At 42.1% G+C, this 14,052-nt stretch overlaps 1 protein-coding gene across 2 annotated transcripts in view; it reads right to left on the bottom strand.

Annotated features, from left to right (window-relative positions):
* The window catches only part of LOC136862788 (ly6/PLAUR domain-containing protein 6), a 359,087-nt gene that overhangs the window by 13,149 nt on the left and 331,886 nt on the right, over nucleotides 1-14,052 (bottom strand). For both annotated transcript variants that reach the window (XM_067139046.2, XM_067139045.2), the window contains exons 2-3: nucleotides 8,316-8,399; nucleotides 965-1,095 (exon numbers count right to left, since the gene is read on the bottom strand). In XM_067139046.2, the coding sequence (XP_066995147.1) occupies nucleotides 965-1,095; nucleotides 8,316-8,399 (215 nt within the window). The remainder of the gene's footprint in view (nucleotides 1-964; nucleotides 1,096-8,315; nucleotides 8,400-14,052) is intronic.

Consider the following 14,052-nt stretch of genomic DNA (forward strand, 5'->3'; position numbering starts at 1 on the left):
ATTTTTTGTGCAGCGATAAATGGAATTATGTTTTTACTGACTGCTAACTGGCCAACATTTATAGTAATTTTTAAATTGATGAAGGATAATATACTGAAGCTGTGGAAAGCTTCAAATTATTGAGAACTATTTGAGTGGAGAATTCATTCTAGACGGAAGATCTGAAAACCAGCACGAGGAAACAACTTAGGGCTGTCTCCTATCACAGAATTTGGTGTCTAATATGGCATAAATATGAAGTAATGAAGGTTAATGAATAATTAACAAGGCTTATTATTTCTATAATAATATGTGCTGTTGAAACCTAATCAGAGACATCGAAGGATGAACATCTGATATAGGCATCAAAAGTGAAATTTCTGAGAAGTTCTTTTGAGTGATAAAGTGAGAAATTAAGATATATGAAAGTAAATAAATGTAGAAAAGTTGAGTGATGAAAAGTGAAACAAGATGGTCTGGAATATTCAAAGACAATGAGGAAAGAGTGCTGAAATAAGCTATGGAAAAATTAATATTGAAAGGGAAGAGAAGGCCGAGAAAGACCCAGATTACGCCGGATGGAGCAGGATAGTGAAGATTACGACTTAATGGCGCACATGCAAAAAATGACTTTGTAGGATAAAATACTGGGTAATATACAGTGGTGTTCATTGGGGGTCAATCTGTGGTGCTCATTTCCGGACGAGGTCGGAGCTGCTTCCATAAGGCTTTATTTTAGGAGAATTTGTTAAAATGTCCATGATTCAAATAGAAAAATGAAACCTCATAGGTGCATTGAACTTGGTCTTTATCTAATGATCTCAAAAGTACCTTTATAAATGGGTTAAGCATATATCCTTAACTTCTTACATACATGACTACAGATACAGAAATATTATTATCAAAAGGAAAATTATTTTAAAAATTAGTTTCAATTCGTTTTAATAATGTAGTGAGGAACGTTGGAGAACAAATGATGCATCACCTTTTGAGAGTCGATGTCGAGACAGCCGACCCTCTGTGGGGAACACTCGTACTGGTCCGCACATTTCTTGTTTACTATGACGCTCTCTCCATGTGAGTCCATGATATGAAGTGTGTGGCAGAACTCCTCCCCTGGAACACACACCACATCACGTATTACCTTATTTGATGGCAAGGGGCATCATAGTCATCAGTCTGTGTTATATATCCTGTCAGATAGCCTGTTTTTTGTGTCTATGTTCATAAGTACTGTTCCAATTATTTATCCTATACCCCCCTTTCGATATTATTCAGCTATTGTACGTTTAAAATACAATTATACTCGGCAATGCCAGGAAGGACTGTTTGTTTACGTCCGGTGGTCTCACATCTGCTCTGTCGCCAGGTGCAGCCGCTCGTGATATACTGTATCAGTCAGTCGGTCAGTCTATATTGAAACAGTTGTTCCTTTTACTCTAACATCGCCAGCCCCTGAACGATCAACATGCGTTCCATTCTGAATTCATCCTATTGTTTTTGAACTTGAAAAACTCATAAATTCTTCTCTAAAATTCATCTTGTCCAATCGGTAACGCGAGACTCATGTGATGACCGTATACGTTGCTCGCCCCGCTGTCCTTTACCTACTATGATAAAAAGAACCAATAGCACCGTCTTACCCAAGTGTAAGTTAATCAAAGCGATCCATACGTCATCACACAAGTCATGTAATGTTACGGGAGGGCATTGTACGATATATGAAGCATTGTAGGTGATTGTATGTACAGTCATGCTCAGTAGTCATATCCATGATATTCCATATTTACGAAAATCTTTTTATATTTTTACACATACTCATATTTTTCTGAACCTTTTACACGATCAGTAACTAGTATGGGGAGTTTTGAGTGGTACGATTGTCACCGTATTTCAAAATTATTAGGAATTTCTGGAGATTTGTTGTCAAAAGGAAGAGAAGTAAAATGTACACAGAAGAGCTTTGTGTAAAGAGACAAAACAGATGAGTTCTTTGCAGCAGAGCTTGGAATGCATGCACCAATAAAGTTACAATTCGACAAATGTCAAAATATTTGTTTGTAAAGAACACACAAAATTCCCCATATTAGTTGCTGATTGTGCAAAAGGTTCAAAAAATAGCTGTCTGAGTAAAGATATACATATTTCCGTAAATACAGAATATTATGGAGAATACATCGCAATAGCTAATAATGCAGTTCAGTTTTTTATTTTTTATTTCTTTCGTGGCGAAACCACAAGGGCTTTCGCATTCCCACTTACAGTTTACACCCTTGAGAGCGAGTGTGAAATCTAATTTTGTTTCCATTACTGAAAGGTGGTGTACAGAAGGGAACCAGTGTATCCATTTCAAAGCATATTCAATGATAACGAATATGATTGTTGGTAACATCACTCTCAATCAATCAGTGCTTACAGTGGAAAAGCCACTTGAGTGATACAAGACCCTACCAGAACCATCGATTTCACGAATACGCCATCATTCGTATGATTAACAATGACGTTCTTTAAGGGAAGAACACAGAAATGAAATTCGAACCAGGGATTCGTGTTGATCTATAGTAGTAGTAGTAATAATAATAATAATAATAATAATAATAATAATAATAATAAGCTTATTTGTGATTTGTATATATGCCATAATTTTCGGTGTTACCTAGTTTGCGTTAATACAACTTCGTCTTTTCGGTCGTGATAAATTTTTTTTTTGCTATTTGCTTTACGTCGCACCGACACAGATGGGTCTTATGGCGACGATGGGATAGGAAAGGCCTAAGAAGTGGAAGGAAGCAGCCGTGGCCTTAATTAAGGTACAGCCCCGGCATTTACCTGGTGTGAAAATGATAAACCATGAAAACCATCTTCAGGGCTGCCGACAGTGGGGCTCGAACCCACTATCTCCCGATTACTGGATACCGGCCGCACTTAAGCGACTGCAGCTATTGGCAATTTCATTTGACTCGACGCTGTTTTTCTATTGTGTAATTGCATCACTGCACAGCGGAAAATAGCCTTACAATATTACAGTACAGTTGTTCATGCGAGTGTGGGTTAGTTCCGAGGAACAATACACGCCTGTCAAGGTGAAAACCAGGATTCGAGTCCTGCTCTATCGCTACATTTTAAAATACTTTTAGAGTGTTGTGTCAACCAAATAAGTGTTCATTTCTATTCATTGAGAAATCTGCCATTGTACTTTATGTTAGTTCCGAAAAGGATTGTTTTAGGCATGATTTAATACCTCGTCCAGTATCCATCAGCTTGAACAATTTGTCGGAGACGACGTGGCATTGACTCAGCAAGTTTCCTAAATTATTCCTCACCGAGGGCGATCTCCTCCCATGCGTCCAACATAACGTTCCACAACGCATCATGCGAACGCGGGGAGGTTGAGGCCAGAGTTTCTTTAAATGGCGTTTTAATCTTGCCCACACATGCTCAGTGGGGTTCAAGTCTGGAGCTTGAGGGACCCAAATAAGCAGTTCAATGGAGTCCTGCTCAGAAAACCAGACATGAACACGACCACTCGTGGGGATTTGAGGATTGTTTTTCATGAACTGTATTACCTCATCTGGATAGCACTCTGTCACACTCGGAACCATAATATTCTGCAGAATGTCCAAATATTGGTCCAATGTGAGACGGTGTTCTATACGATGAAGCACTCCAGCTCCATCAAAAGATATCTAGCCCGAACACGACACAGACATGTGGCAACTGGGTGAACACTCGGCTATAGGCAAATCTTTCGTCGTATCGGGCTCCCCGTGGCCTGTAAACACGAACCGATGGGACTTTTGCAGAACTGAAAGAAGTCTCGTCAGTAAAGATCACATGAGGCCAATTACGATTTCACTCCATCTTGGTATCAGAGGGAGACTCTTTATTGGCAGATTTTTTGCAGTGGATTTCGGCTTCTCGTAATCTTTTACGGACCGTGTAGAGACGCTAGGAAAATTGTCGTCTGCATGAGCTCCCTTGGGTTTGAGAACGGGTTCTCCCGCAAAGTTTCAACTAATCTGTTGTCTTCTTCCCTAGTAGAAAACCGCTTTAAACCAGTGCCCAGTAGATGTCTAATGTCCCCTGACACCCGCCACTGCTGTATCCATCTCTGAGCAGCTCTAGGTGAATTGCCACACCGAATCGTTGCCTCACGAGTGATAAAATTGCCATGTTGAACATGAGCGAGCACTTGCTCTCTTGACGTGTGTAAATAATGTGCCATGACAGAATGGAGTGAAGCATTTTGCCATTTAAGTTAGCTCAGCCAAACTTGGTGTGTTCATTGCCTGACGTATTCACGGTGTATTAATTCGGGGACAAGAAAAACACGTTCACGCTGGGATTCGGTCCTTAGCTGTAATGGTAGCCTACAGCTGACCCACTGTCCTACGTGGGAGCGTGACATGTGTTTATAATTTCACGGTGCTGAATGCAAGTCCGTGTTACGAGGAAGCATGAGAAGGTACAGGGGAGTGTGAGAATGACTGACGCAATGATGCAAAACGCCTTCAGCTGCCTGTACCAAGCCAAACGTAGCCGAATGGACTTTCTTATATTTGACGTCTCTAGAGATACGTCAAGTTTGTATTGTTCCTCTGTACGTATTGGCGTGTGGTGTGCTGTAACAACCAGAGAAAAAATATAGCCCATTTGAAAACACTGTAAATCTCTTTTTAATTTTTTTTACAATTTGCTTTACGTGGCACTGACACAGATAGGTTTATGGCGACGATGGGATAAGAAAGGCCTAGGCCTGGGAAGGAAGCGGCCATGGCCTTAATTATGGTACAGCTCCAGTATTTGCGTGGTGTGAAAATGAGAAACCACGGAAAAGCATCTTCAGGGCTGCCGAAAGTGGGGTTCGAACCCACTGTCTCCGGGTACAAACTCACAGCTGCGCACCCCTAACCACACAGCCAACTCGTCAGGTATACTTTACATCAAGGTAGGTACGCGTCACTATAGTTTTCAAGTATTTGTCCGATAATGAAAGACACGTTGCATATTTTCAAAACAATTCTGCAGCAGCACACACTACTGGGGATCCTTGAGAGTAAATTAGGTAGCCTTGTGATAACGTTAGCGCCAGAGTTATGACCACACGTTTCATCAGTCTTACCGTGTGCGAGTTGGCCGTGCGCGTAGAGGCGCGCGGCTGTGAGCTTGCATCCGGGAGATACTAGGTTCGAATCCCACTATCGGCAGCCCTGAAGATGGTTTTCCGTGGTTTCCCACTTTCACACCAGGCAAATGCTGGGGCTGTACCTTAATTAAGGCCACGGCCGCTTCCTTCCAACTCCTAGGCCTTTCCTATCCCATCGTCGCCATAAGACCTATCTGTGTCGGTGCGACGTAAAGCCCCTAGCAAAAAAAAGTCTTACCGTGAGTGACATGTACTTGTGGAGAACCGTAAGAAACAGAGCCCGCGGGGGTAACGGGGGTAACTCTAGTTTTGTATAAACATTTAAGGAAAATAGGCCAGAAATTGCAAAAAATAAATGCAAAAAGAAAAAAGGCTGTTGAGCAAAAGCAAAGTCACCTCCGTACAGGCCATGAAGGCCTTTGGAGGAGTGGAAGGTAAAGGCTTCCACCATTGTTAACCTCGGCACGTGATGGGGTAGAGTGGTTAGCTCTACCCCCGGCTGCCTTTGCCCCCTGGAATTAACCTGGTACTAATTTTTGGTGTAGGCTGAGTGAACCTCAGGGCCATATGCACCTCCGAAAGTGGAAATCTAATTTCTTAAATTTTACGACTTCGTGACGGGGATTCGAACCCACGTCCTTCCGGGCGAACCGAGCACGCCTTTACAGCCTCGGCCAGGCAGCCCCTAAAACCTTGCAGGAACACATGGTTTCAGACGTACACCACTACGAACATCTCCTTTAATTATAAATTATAATGATGAGATGTATGCAAGTGCATCTTGTTTATTCAAACTGGTGTGGCCTAGGTCCATCGTGGACTGCGTTCAGGTGTGGGCGATAGCAAGGATGACTACTTACACTGCCTTTACTATTGTAATAAAGACCAATACTAATTTTATGTAACCGGGCGAGTTGGCCGTGCGCGTAGAGGCGCGCGGCTGTGAGCTTGCATCCGGGAGATAGTAGATTCGAATCCCACTATCGGCAGCCCTGAAAATGGTTTTCCGTGGTTTCCCATTTTCACACCAGGCAAATGCTGGGGCTGTACCTTAATTAAGGCCACGGCCGCTTCCTTCCAACTCCTAGGCCTTTCCTATCCCATCGTCGCCATAAGACCTATCTGTGTCGGCGCGACGTAAAGCCCCTAGCAAAAAAAACTAATTTTATGTAAACACCTATTTAAAACATAGAAATTCACCACTCCTCTGTTGTTTTTGCTTTGAAATCAATGTTCAAGGAGGATAAACGACACTTGCACGTTTGTGACATCTGACTGACCTGATACGTTCACTAGTCTATTTAGATCCAGCCCTTACCGAGCGTACAGGACCCAGAAGCAAACACACGTTTCCTTTTACTTAAGATGCAAGGCAAACTGACAACGCACGGCTTCTTAGAACCAATCATTTACTTCTGAAGTACGGCATCTAAGTGTTGGAAAATACCAGGGTTCTGACAATCGAAACTGAAATTGAAACGTGTGAATTTTAGGCAACACACATGCAGTGAACAATCTTATTCTTCAAACTTAGGTGTACTTTGTGAATGCCATAATACAACTAGGGTTGCTAATTCCAAAATACAAAATACCTGAGATTTAAATTTTAAATAAATGTTACATCATGACACAAAGAAATATGCACTCTGAAATTGTATGCCTGAAATTTATTTTTTTACAAATAATTCAAATTAAACATGAATACAGAATATAATTAAAAATCTTACAGTGCCGCAGAATTTGACTATATCTCTAAATTATACTGTACTTGTACTACCCTCACATTCTAGGGAAGGTCTTTAGTATATTTGTCAAAATCACTGCATTGCCTGTCGAAAGTAATGACTACCAAAAGTTCAGATCTGACTAATTCAAGTTCATTCAGATTCTCACTTTTTCCACACTTGTTCCATAGTGCTAAACACTCTATCAGGGAACTCTTTGTTAGTATTGACAACATAGCCCGCACTGTACATAATAAGTTGTTCACTGAATCATACTCCTTAAAACGATGTGTCAACTGCTGTTCGACTGCCATTTCACAACTAATGTTGTGAGCTACATTTTTCAAAATCGAAAATTCTTCATACAGGTGTACTACATGAAATAATGAGCCAAGAAAATTGCCGCAATCACTAAGTCCTCAGATAAAATCAAGTTTGAAAAATGTCTGAAGAATTGTCTTCAAAATTGTTCATTTTTCCAGGTAAGTGGTACATGATGTTAAAATCGTATCTGCATTTTCTTTGAAAGATAGTTTCAAACTTCTTGAAGCCTGATTAATTTTGTATCCAAAAAACTTGTGATTGATTCGACTGCTAAGTTTCCCTCTAAAGTAATGAATTAAGTAATGTATTTCAATAACAGCTTCTAAAGTAGATACCTGTGGGTGAAAGAGAATCATCACATTGAGGAAAACCACGATAAACTTTATCTTTCTTTCTTAATCTGTTTACCTTCCAGGGTCGGTTTTTCCGTCGGATTCAGCGAGGGATTCCACCTCTATCGCTTCAAGGGCAGTGTCCTGGAGCTTCAGACTCTGGGTCGGGGGATACAACTGAGGAGAATGACCAGTACCTCGCCCAGGCGGCCTCACCTGCTATGCTGAACAGGGGCCTTGCGGGGAGATGGGATGATTGGAAGGGGTAGACAAGGAAGAGGGAAGGAAGCGACCGTGGCCTTAAGTTAGGTACCATCCCGGCATTTGCCTGGAGGAGAAGTGTGCAACCACGGAAAACCACTTCCAGGATGGCTTAGGTGGGAATCGAATCCACCTCTACTCAGTTGACCTCCCGAGGCTGAGTTGACCCCGTTCCAACCCTCGTACCACTTTTCAAATTTCGTGGCAGAGCCGGGAATCGAACCCGGGCCTCCGAGGGTGGCAGCTAATCACACTAACCACCACACCACGGAGGCGGACATAAACTTTATCTCACATCTTAAATCATCTCGTCGTAACCGGAGTTTTGGCATCCGGCTTAAATTTCGAACCAGAGACCGGAGAATTGCCCTGAAATCCAGAATATCAGGTTTAAAACCGGACAGTTGGCAACCATATATACAATACTTTTCACTTCCAACGTGAGATCTCATGGTAAGTGTATGGATTGTTGGATTAAACTTAAGGACTAAAGAGAGAAATATTTACAGTTTGTCAATGATAATAGCTCATAGTGAAGTGGAGACTTACCTTGTGGACAGGGCCTGTCGATTGCGAAGCGGTTGCAGACCAGGTTGTCCGACACATTGACACAGGTGTAGCAGGTGACGCCCGCTGTGAATCAAACAGAGCATTCACATTAACTTGAACACCTTGCTGAAGAAATGAATCATCATAATACTTCTCAAATCCTAATCAATTTGATGATTGAATTTAGACAGAATTCTATTTAATACCACATTCTCAAAGCAACAGTTGTAAGCTCTTTCCAGGTATAGTACATCCTACTTGCAGTCTGTTATTTGTCCGGTATTTCAAAAAATACACACCTCAAGCACGGATCATCTGACACTGCACATAAATCAGACTACTGTAAGGCGGGCAGGGTATCTGTGCATAGAATGATCGCTGAGGCTCCTTGACTGCATCGTCAGCGTAGTAGACGTCACATCAGAGGGCCCCAGGTTCGATTACCGGTAGGATAGGAGATTTAACTTCTGTGACTCGGGACTGGGATTTTTTAAAATCTTTTAACACATCTTTTCATGTACACGCTACACACCACACTCCAACGATCACAGAAACATGTAATAGTGAATGCAATCCTCCACATAGAATTGGTATCACAAAGGGCATCCGACCGTAAAACTGAGCCAGATCCACATGAATTACCGACACCAGGATAAAGGTGAAGGTATGATAAAGAACCCTGAAAGGGGGAGGACAATTTGACGACGATATCCCCAATTAATTTGTTTAATAATCACAATTTTCAGTTGCTGCCAGACGTAAAGACCAAATTTCCAATGGCTTCATATAATATAATAATTTTATGTGGTTATTGCTGGCCTATTGCATCCCTTGTAAGGGAGACCCTCCGAAATGTTTGGTGGCTTCTGCCGTGCACGTGAAACTGCATGCTAATGTGTAGGAGGATAGTGTTGTAAGTTTCAAGGTTATTGGGATCAACATGAATACTCAGCACCTGAGCCAAGAGAATTAAAGATTGAAGATTAAATTCCCTCGACCAAGCCAGGAATCGAACACGAGGTACAAAGGATTGTAGGCCAAGGCGCCATGGAAACGGATGATGGATTAAGGAAGTCTGACAGGATGTAAAGAGACTTGGAATGGAGAACTGGTGGACAGTTGCCAAGGACAGGGAAGTCTAGGGTAAAGTTCTGCGGTAAGCCAAGACCCATACTGAGCTGTAGAACTGCTGCTGCTGCTGATGATGATGATGATGATTATGATGACACATATCAAGTAAAAAAGATGTTAGTATCATAAGAGTATTTTGGATTTTCTGACACTGCAACGAATTCTTAGGATGTAATTTACAAGATCAAGCATATATTGTTTAGCCTTTATTTAATATTTATATTAATACGGGCGATTATAAATATGTCTCTGTGCCTAGACCTAGTGTTTACAGTGCACTACGTCTTCTGGTATGGGTTAGAGAAATTTGGTTACTTTCATTGTTCTGTCTCTGTCTTATCCTTGGCTTTGACATTATGAAAGTGACAGGTACAAGCGATGCTAGTAAAGTCATTCCATATACAGCCAGTCCCTGCTACGAATGGTGTGAAAATGTTGCTCATAGGGTCGGTTGATGCATGCATTTCAGTGGTCTTGGCAGACTGATATGTGATAGCAACTTCTGGCTCAGTGAGGACAGCAGCGGGAAACTACCTCACTCCTCATTTCCCTCGTAAGCTAATGGTGGAGCTGTTGAAGATCCAAACAGCCTTCGGGCTGAGGACAGAACATACATACATACATACATACATACATACATACATACATACATACATACATAGCTACATCAATACGGGAGTAAAATCTGGTAATCGTATTTTAAGGGAGTATTCCAAAGATTACATGAGGTTGTGTATCTATTGTAATATTAATACAGATCCCTTGTATTCAATTAGTTGTTGAACTTAAAATTAAATAAGAGAAGAAGTTTCAGCGGTTGAAAAAATAAGTGGCCTACAATATTATAAAGGTACGGTTTGTCCCAGTCTGCTATTTTTGAATGCTTGCACAGTGGAAACGGACATTAAAAACTAAGAAGTGGATCCTCAAAACGAAACATAAATGTTGTTTTTGTAAAATAGCTATTAAATGTAACGTCACATAATGTGGGGGTTCAAGTGCTCCTGCGATCACATACACGACACGCTACTGTATTCAGACAAGCATCTACAAGAGTCTGTCACATTGAATATAGTTGCTGAATCTGCTACGTAGGCGAGACCAAGGGTCTAATTTCTACCAGACTCAAAGAATACTGTATATCCGTCACACCAAGGACCAAGACACGGAAATTTCAGCAGCAGCTGAGAATTATTCCGAAACCAAATAGAACATTTAATTTGATAGAACTAAGATTTTTAGCACCTGTGCCCCGGAATCTCGAAAGAGAAATCTGCGAGGCTATAAAAATAAAGAAACACCTGAACACCACGAATTTTGAAGAGGGCTACAAAATAGCAATTCTTGGTTTCATAATTATCAGTATGCATGTCAGACCATGCGAATACAGGACGACACCCCAAGTTAGAGAATAGTGTTGGAAATTGCTCTACTGAGAACCAAGTGAGAGGTATGTACCAGATGTTCCAAAGAGAAACAATATAAGGTGAGGAACAGTGACCATCTAGGGAGTACGGGTACATCAGTAGCCGTGATAAAGAATATTGCACTGTATTCGAAACGTTGGCAACCTGCGCATAAGGTACACAGAACAACAACACTGTCAAACTAGGAGTAAACAACAATTAAAAAGGCAGATAGTATTTTGGGAGCTGGTAGTATCTAGACCCTCCTGGAATCCTCACCTCCATCTAAATCAGGGCCTCTCAAACGCCCAAAATCTCACGCGTGCAGATAGAGGCGCAAGAGCTCCGTGCACTGTGCATCGCTGCCGCTCGGCATGGCTCGGATCAACGCTTCGTCTCTGGGCTACTCGGCTAAGCTCGGCTCAACTCGCCTATACTCGGCTCAAGTCAGCCAGGATTTGAAGCGCTACGGCGCAAGTGGGGCAGAGGGAGACCAAAGACTTTAATATTACTTAGGGAGACAGGCGGAGCGAGCGAGAGAGGCGTGAGGAAAGAGAGAGTAAGCGCTATTGCTCCAAATCGAGGAGTGGGGGGTCTGCACTCTGGTCAACCAAGCCAAGTCGTCTTTTGCACCGTGCACAGTGCATGCACCACGCGCATGCACCCTGAGAGGCCCTGATCTAAATTGAGCCTTACGAGGGGTTGCCGATCCTAACCCAGATGAGCTTCGTTCACCCACAACGACGTAAATTCGATTTTCCGCCAGAGTGTCGAGAAATTGAGAAAACGAGTCAACCACTCCTAGAAAGGGTCACCAGTCTATAGTTCACCGGAAATGAGTTATAGATTAATATATTTGGGCAAAGGTGGCCAACCATAGAACTGACCACTATAATCCGTATAGTGCCGTGATTATTTCTCCCGAATCCTTAATGGCCTGTACGGAACGTAAACCCAAAATACAGTATGAGTTACAACCTGAGGCCTGACTGTTCTTCAGTTCTTCCCTGAGGCGTTCAGAATTTAGGATAAGTTCACTAGTAACAAATAACGAATTTTGTTCATGTTTTACAACAGTAGAGACAAAATCGGACGAGAACTGATGTATTCAACATGGTATGAACGTTTGTTCATTCATTTATGCATGAACACGATGCAATCATGGAACTATTCATTCGATTCAATTCATTCATTCATTGTCCAGCGCCGGGCTGAGTGGCTCAGACGGTTAAGGCGCTGGCCTTCTGACCCCAACTTGGCAGGTTCGATCCTGGCTCAGTCCGGTGGTATTTGAAGGTGCTCAAATACGTCAGCCTCGTGTCGGTAGATTTACTGGCACGTAAAAAGAACTCCTGCGGGACTAAATTCCGGCACCTCGGCGTCTCCGAAAACCGTAAAAGAGTAGTTAGTGGGACGTAAAACAAATAACATTATTATTATTATCATTGTCCAGCTCCATGGCTAAATGGTTAACGTAATGACCTTTGGTCACAGGGATCCCGGGTTCGATTCACGGCAGGGTCGGGAATTTTAACCATAATTGGTTAATCTCTCTGGAACGGGGGCTGGGTGTATGTGTCGTTTACATAATCATTTCATCCTCATCACGACGCGCAAGTCGCCTACGAGAGTCAAATCAAAAAGACCTGCATCTGGCGAGCCGAACTTGTTCTCGGACACTCCAGGCACTAAAAGCCATACGCCATTTCATTCCTTCCTTCCTTCCTTCCTTCCTTCCTTCATTCATTCATTAATTATATTCAATTCATCTATTCTTTCATGCAACTCTCTCCCACGTTGGTGATTATCTGTGACTGGGTGAGAAGAGGGTTTATTCATTCACTCATGCATGAGCACAATTCGGTCATGAAATCATTCACTCACCAGTTCATATAGACACTCGATCATTCTTTCACTCATTCAATTCATTCAAAATGTATGTTGTATAATTTTACGTAGGATAACTCTATAAAGAGACAAAAATAATCACTAATACAACTGAGGGAGGATAAAATACTAATTTGTCCTAGACTATATAACTTTGTTAACGTTTAGGACAAAACAAGTAAAAACATTAAAAAACTACAATTTGGAAACTGGATTGAAATAAATAAGTTTAATTGTAATATTTAATGTAGTAACAGGGAAAAGAATGCTTGTATCAAAACACACTTACCGAGATCGATACCCGCAGTCGCTTATGTGCGGCCAGTATCCAGTATTCGGGAGATAATGTGTTCGAACCCCACTGTCGGCAGCCCTGAAGATGTTTTTTTCAGTGGTTTCCTATTTTTAAAACGGGCAAACACCGGGGATTTACCTTAAGTAAGGACACGACCGCTTTCTTCCCACCCGTAGCCCTTTGCCGTCCCATCGTCGCTATAAGACTTACCTGTGTCGGTGCGACGTGAAGCAAAATTTTATTTAAAAGACACCACATTTTGGATTACAATAATTAATGATTAATTCACCCCCCCCCCCGGAGTTTCAGGTGATCCGAAACTGGGGGATGGGAGTATTCTGTTCTAGTGGTAAAATCAATTAAAAACAGATAACTCAAAAATGGTCGTCACTAATTTGTATTTGAGTAAAGTTTAAGAGACATATATTGCTGAACGAGTAATTTCTGGTATGCTGCACATTTCTAGTCCAGATAAAGCGCTGGGAGAAGGTGCTCGTGTATGTTTGTTTGTGTTGTGAATCGATGACTGACACCCTGGAAAGCGTATAGTCAACAGCAGGCAGGCAGAGGTGGACCCGTAATGTGGATTCGACTGGAATAATCTTGCATTTCTTATTTTTACCTGGGGTCGTGTAGTTCTCGACTTCCGGAGGTGCATATGGTCTTGAGGTTCACTCAGCCTACACCAAAATGAGTACCAGGTTAATTCCTGGGGCCAAAGGCGGCCGGGCGTGCAGCTAACCACTTTAGCACATCAAGTGCCGAGGTTACGGATAGCGGAAGCCTTTAGCTTCCACCACTCCCAGGGCCTTCATAGCCTGTACGGAGACGACTTTGCTTGACTTTACTTTCCTCACGTAGTTCACAGATTAACGAGGCTGAGGAATTTCTGTGTCTGGCAGGTGGAGCATTTCAGAAAATCGGAAGTGATACAAGAACGTCTGAGAGAATGCTGCAACAAGAATATTAAGGACGGATGCAAGAATGCTATTTTAAACTCCTGTTGTTTATCCTTTCG

The sequence above is a fragment of the Anabrus simplex genome, chromosome 2 (assembly GCF_040414725.1).
Source record: "Anabrus simplex isolate iqAnaSimp1 chromosome 2, ASM4041472v1, whole genome shotgun sequence".
In the NCBI taxonomy this organism is placed as follows: domain Eukaryota; kingdom Metazoa; phylum Arthropoda; class Insecta; order Orthoptera; family Tettigoniidae; genus Anabrus; species Anabrus simplex.